The sequence below is a fragment of the Notothenia rossii genome, assembly GCF_949606895.1.
Source record: "Notothenia rossii genome assembly, chromosome: 6".
NCBI lineage: Eukaryota > Metazoa > Chordata > Actinopteri > Perciformes > Nototheniidae > Notothenia > Notothenia rossii.
The window spans coordinates 73,988,065-74,007,102 of record NC_136909.1 but is presented as its reverse complement, the minus strand read 5'-3'; the positions used below and the strand labels follow the sequence as shown (position 1 = coordinate 74,007,102).

General features: G+C 40.8%; 1 protein-coding gene across 1 annotated transcript in view; it reads right to left on the bottom strand.

The window, feature by feature from the left end:
* Positions 1-616: 616 nt before the first annotated feature.
* Positions 617-19,038, bottom strand: part of tet1 (tet methylcytosine dioxygenase 1) — a 42,624-nt gene continuing 24,202 nt past the window's right edge. Inside the window, exons 4-12 of the mRNA XM_079687963.1 lie at positions 7,510-7,600; positions 6,535-6,628; positions 5,820-6,028; positions 5,577-5,727; positions 5,279-5,368; positions 5,014-5,151; positions 4,712-4,888; positions 4,081-4,225; positions 617-3,957 (exon numbers count right to left, since the gene is read on the bottom strand). Coding sequence (XP_079544089.1) covers positions 2,921-3,957; positions 4,081-4,225; positions 4,712-4,888; positions 5,014-5,151; positions 5,279-5,368; positions 5,577-5,727; positions 5,820-6,028; positions 6,535-6,628; positions 7,510-7,600 — 2,132 coding nt within the window. The 3' untranslated portion in view covers positions 617-2,920. The remainder of the gene's footprint in view (positions 3,958-4,080; positions 4,226-4,711; positions 4,889-5,013; positions 5,152-5,278; positions 5,369-5,576; positions 5,728-5,819; positions 6,029-6,534; positions 6,629-7,509; positions 7,601-19,038) is intronic.

Sequence of the window (19,038 nt, the reverse complement as noted above, 5' to 3'; positions counted from 1 at the left end):
TTCTTTTCAAGCAAAACAATTCAAAGCTCCTTCTTTCTACATTACTAAATGGATGAGCTTCATCAACGTTTTGAAACTAAATCATGGTTGTGGTTAATAAATCCAATGTTCATACATTGTTTATTAAAATAGGGAGTTGGTTTGTTTTTAACAAGCCAACCAACAACACACTTTATTAGTTTTTTTGTACTAAAAGAAGCCAATAATTAATAAAAAATTGCAGACTCAGTGAGTAGACTTTAATAACTTAAACTAACAAAAGGGTGCTTCATGAGTTGCGGAAACATTTTCCCCTGTGATTTCAATACTGTTATCTCTTATATCATTAGATTGTTATTATGTATATAATATATGAAAGTGTATTTAACAGCTGGTTGAGGTGGAATTCGTTTTAAATAATTTTTCGTCGGACTGCAACTCATAATTACTTTAACATTTTGAAGATCAGCCCCCTGCCCCAAGCTATCAAAAAAAAAAGTAAAAAAATCCCTCACACATAACATGAACTAAACAGTTAAATGGCATAGATATGTCTCCATATTCATCACACACCTAGATTGTACACCTGAACAAACCCGCATTCGCACACACAACAAATAAGGAGAGGAAATCATGATCAGGTCCAAAATATAAATATGACTTTATTTCACAATCCCAAAAAGAGATCAGCCATCCATATAAGGAATGCTAAATGTAGCCTCTTCTCAAGTCTAAACTGGATATACTTTCAGCATCGTACAGTAATTCAGTTTTAAAATAAGCAAGAGCATCCATTATCTAAACACCATTAACAGTACAGTAAGAACAATATGGTTCACAAAACATATTTACACATTTTCTACTAATAAATGTTTTTTTAAAGATGTTTTAATGCTGGTGCTAGTTGTTAGTTCCTTGTTGATACAAATACTTTCAATGTGGATTGAGAACGTCCCCACAGTCAGTCAAAAACATTTACAAGTGTAACTTTGTCATGTTGGGTTCAACATTTTTAAATCCACTGATTTAAGAACTGTTTACATTCATTTCACTTTGTGTGTGTGTGTTGTCATTTTTTTTAAATTGTTGCAGATTTTGGTTATTAGTGGAAGACATTTGAGGGCTAGAGGAAAATCGGCACAATCATTCGATTTTTTTCACTGATAATTAAAAAGTATCATGATCAATGGTGGAGATAGAAATGCATCTCCGTCTGTCCGAAAAATTAAAAAACTACCTTTGTATTGAAACATACATCAGATCAGTGTAGAGTTGTATAAAAGCACCATTACACCAATGTACAGTATATAACCATGTCAAGTCAATGTTGTCCTATTAGCACCAAAAGGAAGTAAAAGTGTTTGAAAGACCAACAAGTTTCTCAAGAAACATTATACCAGTGTCAGTGTGAATATCAGTGAAAGGTCATTATCTCTTGTGCTATAATTTAATTGCTGAGTTTTAAAAACAAATAGCTTCTGTTTCACCGGTAATAAAAAAGATCCTGATTCACCAGGAGTTGACACTAACCCCCTTATTTTGACCCTGTAAGGAAAAGCTCTCTGAAAACAAAGTTTTCACAAAGGTCGAGCACCAAAAACCGTCTTCTAGTCTGAGTGGAATCTGATGTTTGAGTGGTTTTCCAACAAAAGCAGAGCGGAAGAGAACAATAGACTGATTATTCAGACACTGTTGTACATGATTATGGACATAAAAAACGGCGACATATCAAACACTTAATGAATAAGTAGGTCTTATAAGCACCATCAAGTACGTTTTTGAAATCCTATAATTTTCCAGAAGGTGAAAATAAGTTAAGTGCTAATAATGGTAAGCACCTTACTGTTGCAGCATTTCGCGATTCCTCAGTATGTAAAGTTTAACATTTCCTTAGATATGTAGGCCATTTTCAACAAATTGTAAATGAAAAATACTGTAAAGATAAAACCAGGATCATGCTAAACTGTCATATATCTCTATCTGTACATACATATTTAGGCCTAAAGACTGGGACCTTTTCAAGTTAAGTTTAAAAAAATAAAAAAGTGCTTCTTAATATGCCATACAAATCTGTGAATAAAAAGAAAAACATCCAGACATAAAGAAAACAAATCAACAAAGAAGAACATTTCTTTCGTCGACTGCCGCCTGAAGTCAGAGGCAGAAGAAGGTCAAGCATGATGCTACATGTGACAATCTGTAGTTACTATAAGCACAATATTAGTCCTGTTTCTACATTATGTGATGTTATGGTGTTAAGCAGGTTTTACAGTGAGAATGGCACCAACTTAGAAGCCAATGAGATTCATCTTATGAAAAGCGAACTATTGGCTAAAAAAAAGAGCAAATTCCTACTGTACAACGTGAATTCTGAAAACACAATGCAGGTTATCATAGAAATCTTGCAGTAAACAGGCTTGCACCAGGAATTAAATAGAAATCGTTATGATAAGAATAAATAATCACATATTTTTTGTTCTTAATCATGTATATAAAACCAGTTTAAAAACGTCTTAAAAATGCTTCAAAGCACCATCTCTTTACAATAAAAATACAGAAACTCACAGTTAAAAAAGCCAACCAACTTTGGTCTTCCTCATCACTTTGAAAGCAGAGACCAAGGAGGCCAAAGTCAACAAACAGACTCTAGAAAAGCACAATGAAAACAACTTTAAAAAATGAGAGTAGCAGTTTGAAGTTGAATGAGGTAAGGCAGAAGCACAGGGTGTAGAAGTTTCTTTGTGTGTGTGTGTGTGTGTGTGTGTGTGTGTGTGTGTGTTTGTGTGTGTGTGTGTGTGTGTGTGTGTGTGTGTTTGTGTGTGTGTGTGTGTGTGTGTGTGTGTGTGTGTGTGTGTGTGTGTGTGTGTGTGTGTGTGTGTGTGTGTGTGTGTGTGTGTGTGTGTGTGTGTGTGTGTGTGTTTGTGTGTGTAAAACATGTCAACTAAGTCCAGCGATTGTAGGGGCCCGTCACTTGGGTAAGAGCATAAGGGGACACGGTGACAACACCATCCCTCGGGAGAGTCCAAGCTTGTCGTGTGGGGACATGCATTGTCCTCCTTGTCCCCTGTGCATCCTCCCCTGTTCCTTCCTCTTGCTCCACACCTCCTTTTCCGTTATTCCCCAGACATTCCTCCATCCTTAATCTCTCGGCCTCCTCCTCCCGCTCTCTCTCCCGCTTGGCCATCTTTGCATCCCACATAGCCATCCCGTGCCCTGGTTCATTCAGAGACTTGTGCTGGTAGAAGACCAGGGAGATGCGTGTGGGATGGCTGCGGTCGGGCCTGAGGATTGGGGTGGTGGCGTGGAGCTCCCGCCGCGCACACTCTATCAGGATGGAGCCGTGTGCCGGTGCCACCGCGACTCCGCCTATGTCACGGTCCAGGAAGTTGTGCTCGCTGTCTGACCACACCTCTTCCTGCTTCAATTCCTCTGGTTCAGGCGGGGGAGTCTGTGGGGGAAGGGGGAGAGAAGAGAGTGGAGGAAAGCCATGACCCCTGACCTCTGCAGTGACATCTCCAGCAGCCCTGTGGAGTCCATTGAGCCTGCTGAAGAGGCCCTCAGAGGTAGGTCTGGGGGAGAAGGAGGGGGGAGGAGGAGCACTCCCACTGGGGGAGGGTCTGCGCAGAGGAGAGCAGTGCACCTCGTTTGGCTCAGTTTTAAAACCATGGGGGAAGCCACTAAGGGCATTATGTGGAGGTATATGTACACTCTGGCCACCAGATGCTGAAGAATAACCATTCACAGCATCACTCACTGTTTTATAATTAACAGCTGAGCCATTCCGTCCAAACTGGCCGCCAGGCAGGCCATGGCGGTTGGGGGGGATGACCTCCTTCTGTGGGGTGATCCCTGCACCCGAGGTGGGGTAGCTGCTGGTGCTCTGGTTGTAAGTGCCGGGTTGATTCCTCTCCTGTGGGTACCGTCCATCGCTGGCAGGCCTTGTGGGCAGTCTGTACGGGCTGGAGAAGCGCTGTGGCTCTGTTTTGGAAGTAGAGAATACAAGTATTTATAAAAAGCTGATGTATGAATCATCAAAAGAACCTTTATACTTTTGACCTCAATGTCCAACTATTAAAATACATTAACCACATGATTTAATACCTTTGCTGGGGGTGTCGTTCTTCACTTTCCCAGGAGTTTGGGGAGTCAGCCCGAGCTTCTTCTCCAGCTTCCCTGCTTGGGCCTTCAGACGAGCTTCTTGCCTGATCTTACGGGCTGATTTCACTGGCTCAGCCAGGAGACGCACCTAAAGAACACAACAAATATATAATCAACATTTTAAAACATCACTCAGGTTACTGTTTCTAAACGTTTTATCTATTAGCGTTTTTCACATTGTATGAACAGTGAGCAAAAAGCAAATACCATTTGTTTTTAACAAAAGCAAACAAATACAAGGTTATGGGTGGATCAGTAAATTAAGGAACATTTTAAATAGAGTATTGCACCGAGTACACAATTATGTCTCATTTGCTTAATAAGCAAACTATTGGAGTTGTAGGATGAGTTAATTTTTTTATAGAAGATGTGATGTTTAACAAAAATGATAGAGAGGCCAATAGTGGTACATTTTTCTGAAGTCAATTTTATATAATAGCCTTTTTTACTTGCTGCCAGCAAGATCTTTAGAAAGTACAATAGGCATACAATTGTGTTTTGCTTGTTTGAAACAAAGTACTCAAACCACTGACAACATAACAATAAGAATAAATAGCAAAAGCTGCTTTCTTACTTCTCTGGGAAAGGCGGACAGAACTTGCAGAGCACCGCTCCGCATCTTGGCCCACTGACCCTCAACCTGACCAAACTCGTCCCTTGCGGAGACTCTGTAAAGTGGCAGAACATGGAGCTGCTCATCTTCTGGTATGTTAGGCACTGCCCGGTTATCTTCCTTGGTTAAAGTGCAAACCTGAAAAAGGGCAAACACAACAGGCAAGTTGTTTAAACAAACAGTAGACCATGTCCAATCAATCCCTTAAGATGTAATCACATGATACAGTAGATAACATGGAGTCACACTCGTAGCATGCTCACCACAGTGCTGCCGTTATTCATGTTGTGAGTGTCCTTGTGAGCATGGGCACAGAAATCCACACAGGCTGTGACCCCAGAGAAGGGACGACCCTCGTTCCGACCCAGACGGCAGTCATTCCCTGCCGACTCATTCTCCACCTATGAGAGGTGAAAGGACAAGAAATTGTGAACATAGTAAAAGAGGTAAAAGATTCAAAGCAGGTCATTTGAAAATAATATAAATAGTCAGCCTAAAATAGTGTGTCAGCTGTTTACTGTTTCATACCTGGTTTTGGAAGGCCTCCGGAGCCAATCTTTTGTAGAGGGGTGCAAGGTCAGAGGCGAGATTCTGCAGATTGCTCTCTATCTTCTCCTCCTAAAAGTAATGGACAGATTTAAGAACATTTGGAGTGAATAACAGCTCATTAAAAAAATAAGCCACTCGGAGTGGAGTATTTGGAAAACATTTGATTATTATGTCCGCCTTTCCTACGAATAAAATTCACTACAACAGGACAAACAAACAGAAGAAATTGCACTAGATGTTTTCCACTAGGGTTTTTGGCAGTAGACCACTCTCTCACCTCATCCCGGTCGTCTCCAAGCAGGCGGAACTTGCGCGGAACCTTGCTGCGGGCAAACTTACAGCCATTGAAGTACATACTCCAGGAGCAGCCGAAAGAAAATGAAGCTCCGCATGTGTCCTGGTCCAAACCCTGGCAGGCACATGTTCGACTGTGGAGATGGAGTAGCAGGAGGAGGATGATGAAACGAACCAAAGTTGGGAAGAAATTGTGTAATTGCAAAACAAAGAAAGAGGTACTCACTCCTCATTGAGGGCGCAGCGGCGGCTGGTGGGGGAGCCGTATTTGAAGAGGGACTTTGTGAGCTCCTGGTAGAGATTGTCTGCCACCGGCCGAGCGATTCCCTCCCACGCCAGGATGAGGATCACCAACACGGCTGTTTCACAGTAATGCCCCGGCCTCCGGCGGACCAAACACAGCAGCTTCTCCTGTTCACTGCTACGCCGGACCACCTGTCAGATGATGGTGCAAAAACAAATACAACCTGATAAACAACAGACATGAGGAACAGACAACAAGATGCCAGAAGGGTAAGAATCTGGGTTAACTTCCATCTCTGATGGGAACTACAAGAACCCTTCAATATAAAGTAGGGCTGCTCAATTAATCGTATTTTAATCGCGATTACGATTATGGCTTGCAACGGTTACGAAAACAACGTAATCGAAATAAAACGATAATTTTTTTATTATTACTTTTTTTTTTTTTTTCAGTTGAGTTATACTTAAAGTTCAGGGTAATCAACTGTTAAAAAACATACTGTTCACATTTTTTTTCTCCAATAAATGGATGTTTTCAAAGTCAATGAATAATCGCATTTAATAATCGCAATTACAATTATTGACCCAAATAATCGAGATTATAATTTTTGCCATAATCGAGCAGCCCTAATATAAAGAACACATATTTGGGACATTTAGGAACTACAACTACAAAAAAAACAACATAAGCTACATACCCATTTTGCTATTGGACACCCCTGGGAGCTCTTTCCTTCTTTCCCAGTGTAAACAACAACTTCCAACCTGACTGCATTTCCTTTGGCACCATATCTGTAACACACATAGGAGAAACGGGTTGTGCTTTTGAACTCAGAGCATATCACACTGGCAACTTCACATTGTTATCCATACATTAGGGCAACATATATGGACAATCAATATATCAAATCAAAAAAATGCATACAATGCAGTAATCATCAGTGGAAGAAAAACATATTGGGATTGTGTATTCCTTGTAGTCATTGTGCAGTAAAATGTCATGTGTTGTATATCATTTTATATTTAGTAGTTTAGATTCATTTTACAGCTGCATTAATGTGTGAGATATTTACAGCTGTACTAATTATATCTTCTTTATATATTGTTGGATAGTTTAATCTACAGCAATGCATCATATTCTAAAGATCATCAAATGTCTTTGTCGCTGTCCTGTGAGAAACACGTACCTTAAAAAGAAACAGCCCTGTGCTTTGTATCTTTGTGTCAACACCTACCCAATGTATTGAAGTGAAGAAAAAAAAATTGCCTCTGAGATATTAAATATTTCTATAAAATGTGTTTCATACAAAATAAATACTCAAATTGGTTTGATTACAACTATGTCATTAAATGTCTCAATGAGTGCAGAATGACGTTTCTTTTGTCTGGTTTTCAGATGGACTGAAAAGGACATCAAGATGCTTTAAACGGGCTTCCATTGTGGTTTACGGCCTCTTGTCTCAGCTCTAGGGGTTTCCTGTTTCAACATGTGTGTATCTGAGACAGAGGGTACGTATTGAGCTGGCTCAGCAATGCTTCCTTTTAATGACAGACTCTTTGTCTCTGTCCCGCCCCATTCCACCAAGACCATGGTTCACTAGTAAGGTCTTTGTATGTTTGCTAGAAAACACACCCACAAACACAGAGTGTAAACAAAGTTGCAGTCACTCTACCTGTTCTCCATCAGTTCCCTCACTGCAGGAACAGTAGGCCCTGCCCCAAGGTGAGTGTAGTAAGGGCCTTCCTCCTTTTCAATGATCTGTTCTGTGGACAGAAACAATCAAAAACAAGATGTATCAGATATCAAAGCAACTTTATCAGGTTTAGAAGTGTCCATCCAATGTGGTGTTGGTATATCTTTGGGAAATGCTCCTGATAAAGAAGTTAGATTAATTAAATGTAAAGGTAAAATAAACAGTTAATGCATCTGGATCTCAGTTCAGGGGCCACCACTCTGTACAGTATGTTTGCATTTCGAGACCAAATACATCATAACAGCTCAACATGGCTCAACAAAGCAGGCCCCCACCCCAAAAGAAAGGACGTATTATTGGCTTCCCCTATTTTTTCCCCCACGCCACGCTACTGCAAAGCACCGCAAAGAAATGTGGCCTCCTTTTGCTTGAATTGGCCCATGAATTAGAACACAGCATGTGTATGGGATTAGTTTTGTATCATAAAGATAAAGCAACACTTTTTCAGAATAAAGCAAAACTATGAGTTTAAAAGAAAAAAAAACTGAGTCAAGCAAAAATAAAATACATTTCAAAAATAAAACTATAAGTTGCAAACAAATCATTTGTGTAATCATGTAAACTATAAGTCTTTTTTCTTTGTTTTAACATTGGTTTTTGTTTGCAGTTTCTTGTTTCTTGTTTCTCAATGATCAGACTTTTGCTCTCGCTGCAGCTCTCTCGTTTTTTGTTTGAGATTCTGACACAAACGTGACTTTCAGGGGTGCGTCCCCATTGGCTACTCAGTTTTTGAGTGACAGCCCAGTCCTCCAGTGATTGTACAGTTGCGGTAGCTGAGCGTGGATAGAACACCCGCAGAAGAACCAGCATTTCAATTAATATAATACTACAAGTGAAAATATATGTAAGTATTGTTCCTTTGTGTTGTTTGTGCTGTACTATACGGTCTGTTTCTTTATTGTGTTGAGTGAGAAGTAAAGAAAAGCTGTGCTATGAAAGTTAGCTTTTGCTAACTTTAGATCCATAACAATGCAAGCTAGTAGCCTAACGGCTCATAGCAGGGACAAAGCGAGCAGCGTTCAGACACCGGCGCACACTCAAACGGACTCGTGTGCCTGACTCAACCAACAGGCTTTCATGATTCTCTTTAGATATGCAAGTATAAACGATGATAGCTTATTTTATTAACACGCTAATTTGATATGAAAATCAATGGAGGCTGAGTTAACTTAGTAGGAAAACCTACCGTCTATGACTGCCCCTGAGCTGTGTTTTATTTGTTAACTTCATATTTTCATTTCCTAAAACATTTATTTCCCCTCATATTAACAGTGTGGATCATTGAGACAGCGTGGCGTCCAGAGTCTTATCCCGTTTCCCACTTCCTCTGAGGGGACAGCCCCGTGAAGAGAGACCTGCACCCGCTTCATCCACGCTGGCGTTGCTGTTATCACTGGCTCAGTGTCATTTCATTTGACCATGTTATTATTATCCACCTTTTTGTTTTATGTCCTTTTATTTCAAACGTTCTTTGAGACTTCATCTTCTGGTTCAAATTTCAATAAATGTAATTTGTATAATCACTCTTTTGTCTTTATTCTACTTGAACATTTTAGAGATTCCATTCAAATCGGTTGATTATTCAGATCTTCCTCAGGAATAGTATGTTGAGTTTTTAATGCTAAATGTATATAATTTTCTCACAGGATATAGAATGAGACAATACCGTTTTTATCCATTGTGTATGAATGCTTCAGCTCTTCAGACCAACATAGTAAGATGTGAGCATGTTCCTAATTGTGTTGGTATGCAACCTAGGTCTGCTCTGTTTAATAAAGCAAATCTGCCACTTTTATATTGTAGAATTTGTTAAATTAAAGCAGTCTTTAATTGTTTGTCCTAAAAATAGCCATGCTTTTGAAATGTAACATGTATTTGAAAAAAATAACAGTATACAGTTTATATTGTGTATCACCTTTAGCTTGAACATACATATATGTGTTTTTTTAATCTATAAAATAAATAAATAGACAGACAGACACTTTATCAATCCCAAATTGGGAAATTATTTAACAGCAGCAGTGTGTTCAGGTATTAAAATATTTAAAGTTGGAATAAAGTATAAACTACACAACACGTAAGTATAATGCACAGCAATCCATAAGAGAAGTCCGATATGTTCATGAAAACTCCCCAGCCGAGTGGACTCCGGAGTTTGCTGCATGAGTTGCACTGTATGATCTTTGGTGTAGTGGGCTGTCACTCAAAAACTGAGTAGCCAATTGGGACGCACCCCTGAAAGTCCCGCCCACCTGCGACGTTTGTGTCAAAGTCGGAAGAAAAAAAATGAGGGAGCGTAAACGAGAAGAGCTGCAGCGAGAGCAAAAGTCTGATCATTGAAAAAGAAGAAACAAGAACTGCAAATGTATAGTTTTATTTTTGGAATTTATTTTATTTTGCTTGACTCAGTTTTTTTCTTCTTTTAAACTCATAGTTTTGCTTTATTCTGAGAAAGTGTTGCTTTATCTTTATGATACAAAACTAATCCCATAAGCATGTGTGTGTGTGTGTGTGTGCGTGTGTGTGTGTGCGTGCGTGCGTGCGTGTGTGTGTGTGTGTGTGTGTGTGTGTGTGTGTGTTTGCATAAGAAAAAGAAAAACATAAAAGTTTGAGGTTGCAGTATTGCTCCAAAGCCAACATTAAGGGTACATTTAACCCCAAAGTGGAATATATCTAATGTGACTGTAACCAGGTTGAAAATAACCCTTACAGTGAAATTAAAACAAGATACTAAATATGTCATTTAGTTATAAGTGTTGTTCAAATATCTAGTTCATGCAAAGATAGCGATTAAAATATATTTCACAACGGTTTAAAAAGGGAAAGTGTAATACATATGTAAGACTAAAATGTATAATTATAAATATTGTGTTTTATTTTGAAAGCCAAAGGTTGAAGTTGGCAGGAAGTGAAGGCGGGAGAAGGAGTGTGCGTCAGAGTGGTGGCTTGACTGACAAAGTCGCGGCACAGAGAGTGAATAAAAGTTGACAGTTTATAGCAAATTAGTATGTAGTTAGTGTCTCAAGATTATCAACTCGACAGTCTTCATATGGATTATTTTCTACACGCTGTCTGCAAGGAACTGATTACCTTTCTACTCCAAGTTTGTCCCAGAGTAATCCACGTGTGTGTATTAGCTTGTTAGCAACTGAGTGTTTGCATTCATTAATACAGTGAATGGACTCTTAGCCACGTTATAGCTACAGTAACTCAGCTGGCGTTATTGGCTTCAGTTCGGCGTTTTTCGGCATGAAAACCCTGAAGATCTTTATCAGTTTTGCTGCAAGTTGGTGACAGTGAGGAGTTTTGGACAATACGAGAGAGCACGCCGCTGGACACCTTCCCGCCACCGTTGATCGCCACCTGAGACTGAGGGATCGGTACAGCTGCAGTTTGGGGTTGAAGATGTAAGGTATCGCTCTGGTTTTATTGCTCATTTGAGTGAAGAAGACAAATAGTGTTGACTTTCAACGCTCTCAAGCATCACATCAGACCTGCAACGTGAGGGGTTTTATTTCATTTTATTTGCCGGCTTGTGTGTGTGTGTGCTGAGTGAGTGTGGGCCCACTGAGTTAAGTGTGAAATTCTATTCGAAGGTGACCTTATAATATTTTGATATGATTAATAATTTCCAGTTAAAGGGATTATTAATCAGACATTATTAAAGGTACATTCTGACTGTGTATTTCCTGTTTGTTCACAAGTATACAGTAAAATAATTGAGATCTCTATTTCTAAAACTGATTCCAGTGTGATATTTGGTGATTTATATCAATAGAGGTATTTAAACTAGGGCTGTCAAACGATTAAAAGGTTTAATCAGATTAATCACAGCTTAAAAATTAATTAGTCATGATTAATCACCATTCGAACTATGTCCAAAATATGCCATTTCTTTATGTATATTGTTGTGGGAATGGAAAGATAAATGAAAGAAGGCGGATATATCCATTTAACATACTGTATGTATGTATGTATGTTTATTATAACATTGTTCTGTGTGTCAAAATGAAAGACAGCCCACACACCTATCAATCATCAAACCGTGGGGTCTTATTTCACCACATCGATGTATATAGAGATGTAGGCTACTACAGTAACATTATTCTCCGTCGGGACTTCCTGCAACAACACCACGCCGTTATCTTGATTCTGATTGGCCAGAAGACATTATCAAAGATGTTCAATTGAGAAGATGATCACTACGTGACAAAAGTTTTCAAAACCGTTTCTTGTCTTCGGTATTTCCAGACAAGCGGCTACTGAAATCAATCTTACTAACTGCTGTCTGCAATTTACTCGGTGCGAGTTGGCAGACTTTATTTTGCCTACTTTAACATCATTTTTCATGGTGGGGCTAAGCCATTTCTTTGTATGGGTGTAGCCTACCCCAGCCATACCCTGGCGCTGCCACTGGTGGGATGTATGGGGCGGGCCATTCTGCACATGCGTTAAATGCGTTAAATATTTTAACGCAATTAATTCAAAAAATTAATTACCGCCGTTAACGCGATAATTTTGACAGCATTAATTTAAACTAATGTGTTTAAGGTAAGTGTCATTGTGCTCAACACATTTAAATATACATTTCTTTTATATGTCACTCAGCTAAATTGTTCAGTGTGTATATGTTATAGTAGAGTAGACATAATCTAATACTAGCAAAGTTACAGTGCTTAAAGGTGCTTAAAGGGACTCAAGATAACACAAAGGGTACATTGGTCAAATATAAACAGGATAATTTAAGAGAAATAAGACAACATTACCTTATGTATTCTTCATTGTAAATTAGATTTATTGAGTTAATGAACTCAGGGCCCTTCCCTGATTAAACTAGGGAATAACTGGGCTACATAAATGGAGGCACTGCTCAGATATCTGTAAAAAGTGTCTTGAGTTTCTAGCTGCACTAAATAAAAATAAAAGAAAGTCAGTGTAAATAACAACAGTTTACAGTAGCATACAGGTAACCTTCAGAGTCACACTATGTATGTAAGCAAGCTGAAGAACTGGTGTCGAGGAGAGGCGCTTGATGAGAGTCATGCTTTACTGACGATTGTTCCAGAAAACACGGAGATTGCAAAAATAGAAGAGACATTGGAGACCATAAAATGTCTCGGATGTGTACGAGTGAGAGGAAGAATGTTAAGTGAAAACGATAATGAAGTAATAGTCCTTTGTGAGTGCAGAGAAAAAGTAACAGACCCAAATGTTCCGGACGAAATGCTACCATTAGAAGGATTGAAAGCATGGCCAATAGTCATTGTAGCTGAAAGCTCAGGTGCTGAGGAAGACTTTAACCTCAAATTGAGTGCTCTTTTACAGAGTGAGGGGAAGTCTATGGATGATGTGTAAGCTCTGTTCCCACAACAGCAGTCAGTCTTCTCACCCACAGAATCCATCCTTCGTGCTGTTGGTGACCTGTTAGACAAATCAGCTAAACCATCTATGGAGAGCGAAGGATATCGCCGTCTGCGTATCTTTTCAGGTACTATGCCTACTCCAGCAGGGGAAGAACAATTTGACCATTGGTTAGAGCAAGCTTACCTGATGGTTGAAGTGTGTGACTGCTCCCCAAAAGAAAAGAGGAGAAGAATAATGGAAAGCTTAAAGGGGCCAGCACTAGAGGTGCTAAAAGCAGTGTGCTTCTCTGACCCTGATCTTACTCCAGAAAAAAGCTTGGAGGCACTTGAAAGTGCATTTGGACTGGCAGAGTTGGGGGACGATATGTATTTTGCTTTTAGACTGCTGCAGCAACAATCTGGGGAGAAACTGTCTGATTTCTTGAGGAGATTAGAGCGATGCTTGTCAAAGTAGTACAAAGAGGGGGTCTTCCAGCCAGTGGTATGGATAGAGCACGGCTCGAGCAACTACTTAAAGGTGCAGTAGCTGCTGACTTGATGTTAATTCAACTAAGACTGAGAGAGAGGAGGGCAAACCCTCCAACCTTTCTTGAACTACTGTGGCGTGAAATTTGCACAGAAGAAGAGTATGAAGCTTCCAGAGCAAAACTGAACCAATCAGTACATACAGTCCATGCTCAGCTTCAAGTGGAAAACAAACAGTCAGAAATACAAAGTTTGACAGCTGAAATTAAGGAAGTAAAATCAATGTTTGCAGCACTCTCCACACATTCCCATCAAGACAAAGATGAGAGAAATGAAAAACTGCCAGTTAGCGTAGAACCAGCTACAGAGACTAATTTGGATCCAGAAGTAGTGGCTCTGAAAAAACAAGTGCAACAGCTACAACAAAAAGTGAACTCAAAAATGTCCCTTCAGGCTGGAACTACAGCTACTGCAATGACTGTTAATATTCCAAACCGACCCTTAACTGATTCAGAGAAACGCTTCTGTTACCGCTGTGGGGAAAACGGACACATGGCAGGAAAATGCAGAAACCCTGAAAATCAAAACAAAATGATTCAGAGACTTATTCAAGCTCTCAAAAAGGCCAAGACCAACACTACAGGTGAAGCTGCACCCAAGGACAATACATCCTGTACAGTAAGGAAGAGTGCAGTGGACATGCTCGACTCCTGTGACATACCAGAAGGTTTAATAGGGCCACCATCCTTAGAGCCAGTGAAAGGGAACGGTCACCTATGTGATGCACTATTAGACAGTGGATCTCGGGTTAGCATTATCTTGAATTCTGGTACAGGAGATATCTGTCAGACACTCAGATTCACCCAGTGAAGAAACTTGACATCTGGGGCTTGGGTGACTCTAGTTATCCATACCTTGGCTACGTAGTGGTAGACCTAGAGTTTCCGAAGAAAGTGGCAGGAACGCCAACCGCTATGTCCGCCCTGGCATTATTTTGTCCTGACCCACCAGGTCCAGATCAAACACCTGTGTTCATAGGGACCAACACCAAAGCAAGCCTTGCTAAGCAGTTAGCTCAGCTGTGTGAAGATACAACTGGAGTGTTTGTGGCCCACACTTTCGGGATAGGCAACACTTGCACTGAGAAAGAGAAAGAGATGAGGACTACAGAGCTGAAAGGAGAAGAGGAGGATGAAGTCGGATGTGTGAAGTGGGAAGGCCCTGGACCCCTGACATTACCTGCAGGAAGCAGTGGTAAAGTCATCTGCAAGGTCAAGATAAAGCAGCCCTTAACCAATGAAATATTGATGGTCGAAGCCTCTCTCACAAACCCTCTGCCGGCAGGTGTACTGTTGCAGCCCATGGTAATACCAAGCATTAGTGTGGATGTTAATCAGTTCATAGTCCTAGTCCAGAACGAGTCGCTGAAAGATGCAACTATACCAGTTGGCACTGTGTTAGGTCATCTCTGTGTTACTGATGTTGTTACAACAGCATCAAAACAACAGCCAGTGAGTGAAGATTTTAATGCCAGTTCCATCGACTTTGGAGAGTCACCTATTCCGGAAGAATGGAAAACAAGGCTACGTCAGAAGTTGTCTAAGAGAGCAAATGTCTTCTCTCTGGATGAACTGGATGTGGGACTCGCCAAGGAAGTGGAGAACACTATTCGTCTGTCAGATCCACGACCATTTCGTGAACGTTCCAGGCGCATCGCTCCAGCTGATATTGACGATGTCTGCGTCATATCCAGAAGTTGTTGGCAGCAGGCATAATCAAAGAGTCTAAACGTCCATATGCGTCACCTATAGTGATTGTCAAGAAGAAAAACGGAGATGTAAGGATGTGCATCGACTACCGTACTCTCAACAGCTGTACTGTGCCTGACCAATACACTACACCACGCATCGATGAGGCTCTGGACAGCCTATCCGGTAGTCAGTGGTTTTCTGTCTTGGATTTAAGGAGTGGCTATTATCAAATAGCTATGAAGGAAGAAGACAAGGAAAAAACAGCTTTCATCTGTCCTCTAGGCTTTTACCAGTTCGAGAGAATGCCACAAGGCATCACAGGAGCCCCTGCGACTTTTCAACGACTGATGGAAAAGGCAGTCGGAGACATGAACCTACTCCAAGTACTGGTGTATCTGGACGATCTGATTGTATTTGGGAAGACACTGGAAAAACATGAAGAACGACTCCTAAAGGTTTTGGACAGACTCCAAGAAGTAGTGCTCAAGATCTCCATTGACAAATGTCGATTCTGTCAAACGAGAGTCAAGTATGTGGGTCATATAGTCTCAGCTGAGGGTGTAGCAGCAGACCCAGTGAAGATTGAGGCTGTCACCACCTGGCCAAAGCCTACCAACTTGAAGACCCTACGATCCTTTTTAGGATTTTGTGGGTATTATCGCCGATTTATCCACAATTACTCTTCCATTGTCCGTCCCTTGACTGACCTCACTAAGGGATATGTCCCCACACAGCATGGGAGAAAACCAAAGAAAGGACAGAAAGATGTCTATCTGAATGAACGGGATCCATTTGGAGCGAGTTGGAATGACATATGCTCTGAAGCATTTGAGGAAATAAAACTCTGCCTCACGACAACCCCGGTTTTGGCTTTTGCTGACCCAAACAAACCATATGTGTTGCATGTGGATGCCAGACTTGGCGCTGTTCTTAATCAGGAACATCCAAAAGGACTGAGACCAGTTGCATTCACTAGCCGAAAACTGAGCCCTTCAGAAAAGAACTATCCCATTCATCAGTTAGAATTCCTGTCTCTAAAGTGGGCGGTGGTCGAAAAATTCCATGACTATCTATATGGAGCCCGTCTCACTGTACGTACAGACAACAATCCGCTGACTTATGTGCTTACTACAGCAAAGCTCAACGCTACAGGACATCGTTGGCTGTCGGATTTGTCAGTGTATGATTTTGACATTATCTACAGACCTGGCAGGAACAACATTGACGCTGATCTGTTATCAAGAATGGAACCAAGAAAAGGAGAGACAGAGTGGCATAACATCTCTCAAGCTGGAGTTAAGTCCATATGCCATCGAATCGGTATACTGGGCTCCGTTGGAGACTCTCCTAGGTACGTTGAACAGCTTGGAGCTCCACCTGACTTTATACCTGATATATATGCCTTTCCTACTCGCCTAAAGCTTAACACACTAGGAAAAATGTCTCGGCAGGAGTTGATGGCAGCTCAAGGTCGAGATCATGTGATAGGAGCTACAATCAGTGCCATGAAGTGTGGCAAATGGCCGGATGATATCCAGTCTAAACCGGAGATGATGCTAATAAAAAAAGAAGTCGGAAAGTTGGTCATGAGAAATGGACTTCTTCACTGTGTGAGTACAAGTCATACAGGAGAGAAGACTGACCAGCTTGTGCTACCTGCTGAGTTCAAGGCAGTAGTATTGAAGTCCATGCACGATGACTTAGGTCATTTAGGACAAAAGAGGACTACTGATATTCTCAGAAGTAGGTTCTACTGGCCAAAAATTGCTGCTGATGTTGAGCAATATATCAAGAACTGTGGAGAGTGCATCTTGAGGAAAAGCCCATGTCAAAGAGTTGCCCCATTACATCAAATAGTCAGCACCGGAACAATGGAGCTTGTGTGCATCGACTTTCTCTCTATGGAACCTCATTCAACAGGAATTAGTAATGTGTTGGTCGTTACTGACCACTTCACAAGATATGCTCAAGCCTTTCCTACCAAGAACCAAAAAGCCCTCACCGTTGCCAAGATCTTAGTGGAAAAGTATTTTGTGCATTATGGATTGCCTACACGGATCCATTCGGATAGAGGACGAGATTTTGAGTCCAGACCCATTAAAGAACTGCTGAGGATGTTGGGCATACGAAAATCACGTACAACCCCATATCACCCACAGGGGGATCCCCAGCCAGAACGATTAAATCGTACTCTGTTGTCAATGCTGGGCACACTGAATCAAGAAAATAAACGCCGTTGGAGCCAGCATGTTGAACATCTGGTACATGCTTACAACAGCACTAAATGTGATGCCACGGGATACTCCCCATATTTCTTGATGTTTGGGAGAGAAGCTCGACTACCAGTGGATGTATGCTTTGGGACACACCCAGATGGAAAAGGTGAACAACAGCACTCTTCTTATGTCACTAAGTTGAAAGAAGCACTGCAAAAGGCTTACCAGATGGCTAAAGAAGTTTCTAACAAAAGGCATCTGCACAACAAAAAAGCCTATGACAAGAGACTAGGGTTTCAAAACCTAGAGCCTGGTGATAGAGTGTTGCTGAAGAATCTGGGACTAAGAGGGAAACACAAGCTTGGAAACCGTTGGTGTGAGGTTCCCTATGTTGTAGCAGAGAAGATGCCAAACCTGCCTGTCTATAAGCTGAAACCTCAGAGTGGGAAAGGGAAGCTGAAAACACTAAACAGAGACAATCTGTTGCCGATTGGAGACCTTGTGAGGATTCCAGCTATCGACAACACAGAAGATGTGCCGACCAGACCAGCAACTCGAGTAAATGGTCATAAAAGACATAAGAGAGCCACAACAGATCACCCAATACAATTAGAGGGTGAAATGTCAACTGAGTCTTCTGATCTTGAGTGTGAATGGCCACACAGACCATACAGAACATATATGGAAAAGATCATTCAAAGACAGGAAGAGAACAATACGGACCGGGCAGAGCAGCCAGGAGTCCGCATCCCTAAGAAAGACAGCTGCCCAGAGACAGAGAATTCTCCTCTAGAAGACCAAGACCCGGATACTGCCCCTGAGACTGATTCAGGCCCGCAGTCAAGGGATTCAAGTGAAGAAGATGACAGACAAGAGTCTAGCCGTCCAAACATAGTTGTGACTCCAAGGCAAACTAGGCCAAAAAGATTATTGAAGCCAGTGGTAAGACTTACCTATGATAAACCAGGAAAAGCAAGAGATGAACCTATTACTATTGTACACAGAGGTGTAACAATAAAGATTGTAAAAAGTTAGAGAACGCCTGTAAAAAAAAAAACACTCACATAGTTTAGTTCATTAGGTCTGTTGAGGACACCAGACATTTAGACGGGGGAGTGTGTAAACAGGTTGAAAATAACCCTTACAATGAAATTAAAACAAGATACTAAATATGTCATTTAGTTATAAGTGTTGTTAAAATATCTAGTTCATGCAAAGATAGCGATTAAAATATATTTCACAACGGTTTAAAAAGGGAAATTGTAATACAAATGTTTGAAAGACTAAAATGTATAATTATAAATATTGTGTTTTCATTTAGAAAGTCAAGGGTTGAAGTTGGCAGGAAGTGAAGGCGGGAGAAGGAGTGTGCGTCAGAGTGGTGGCTTGACTGACAAAGTCGCGGCACAGAGAGCGAATAAAAGTTGACAGTTTATAGCAAATTAGTATGTAGTTAGTGTCTCAAGATTATCAACTCGACAGTCTTCATATGGATTATTTTCTACACGCTGTCTGCAAGGAACTGATTACCTTTCTACTCCAAGTTTGTCCCAGAGTAATCCACGTGTGTGTATTAGCTTGTTAGCGACTGAGTGTTTGCTTTTATTAATACAGTGAATGGACTCTTAGCCACGTTATAGCTACAGTAACTCA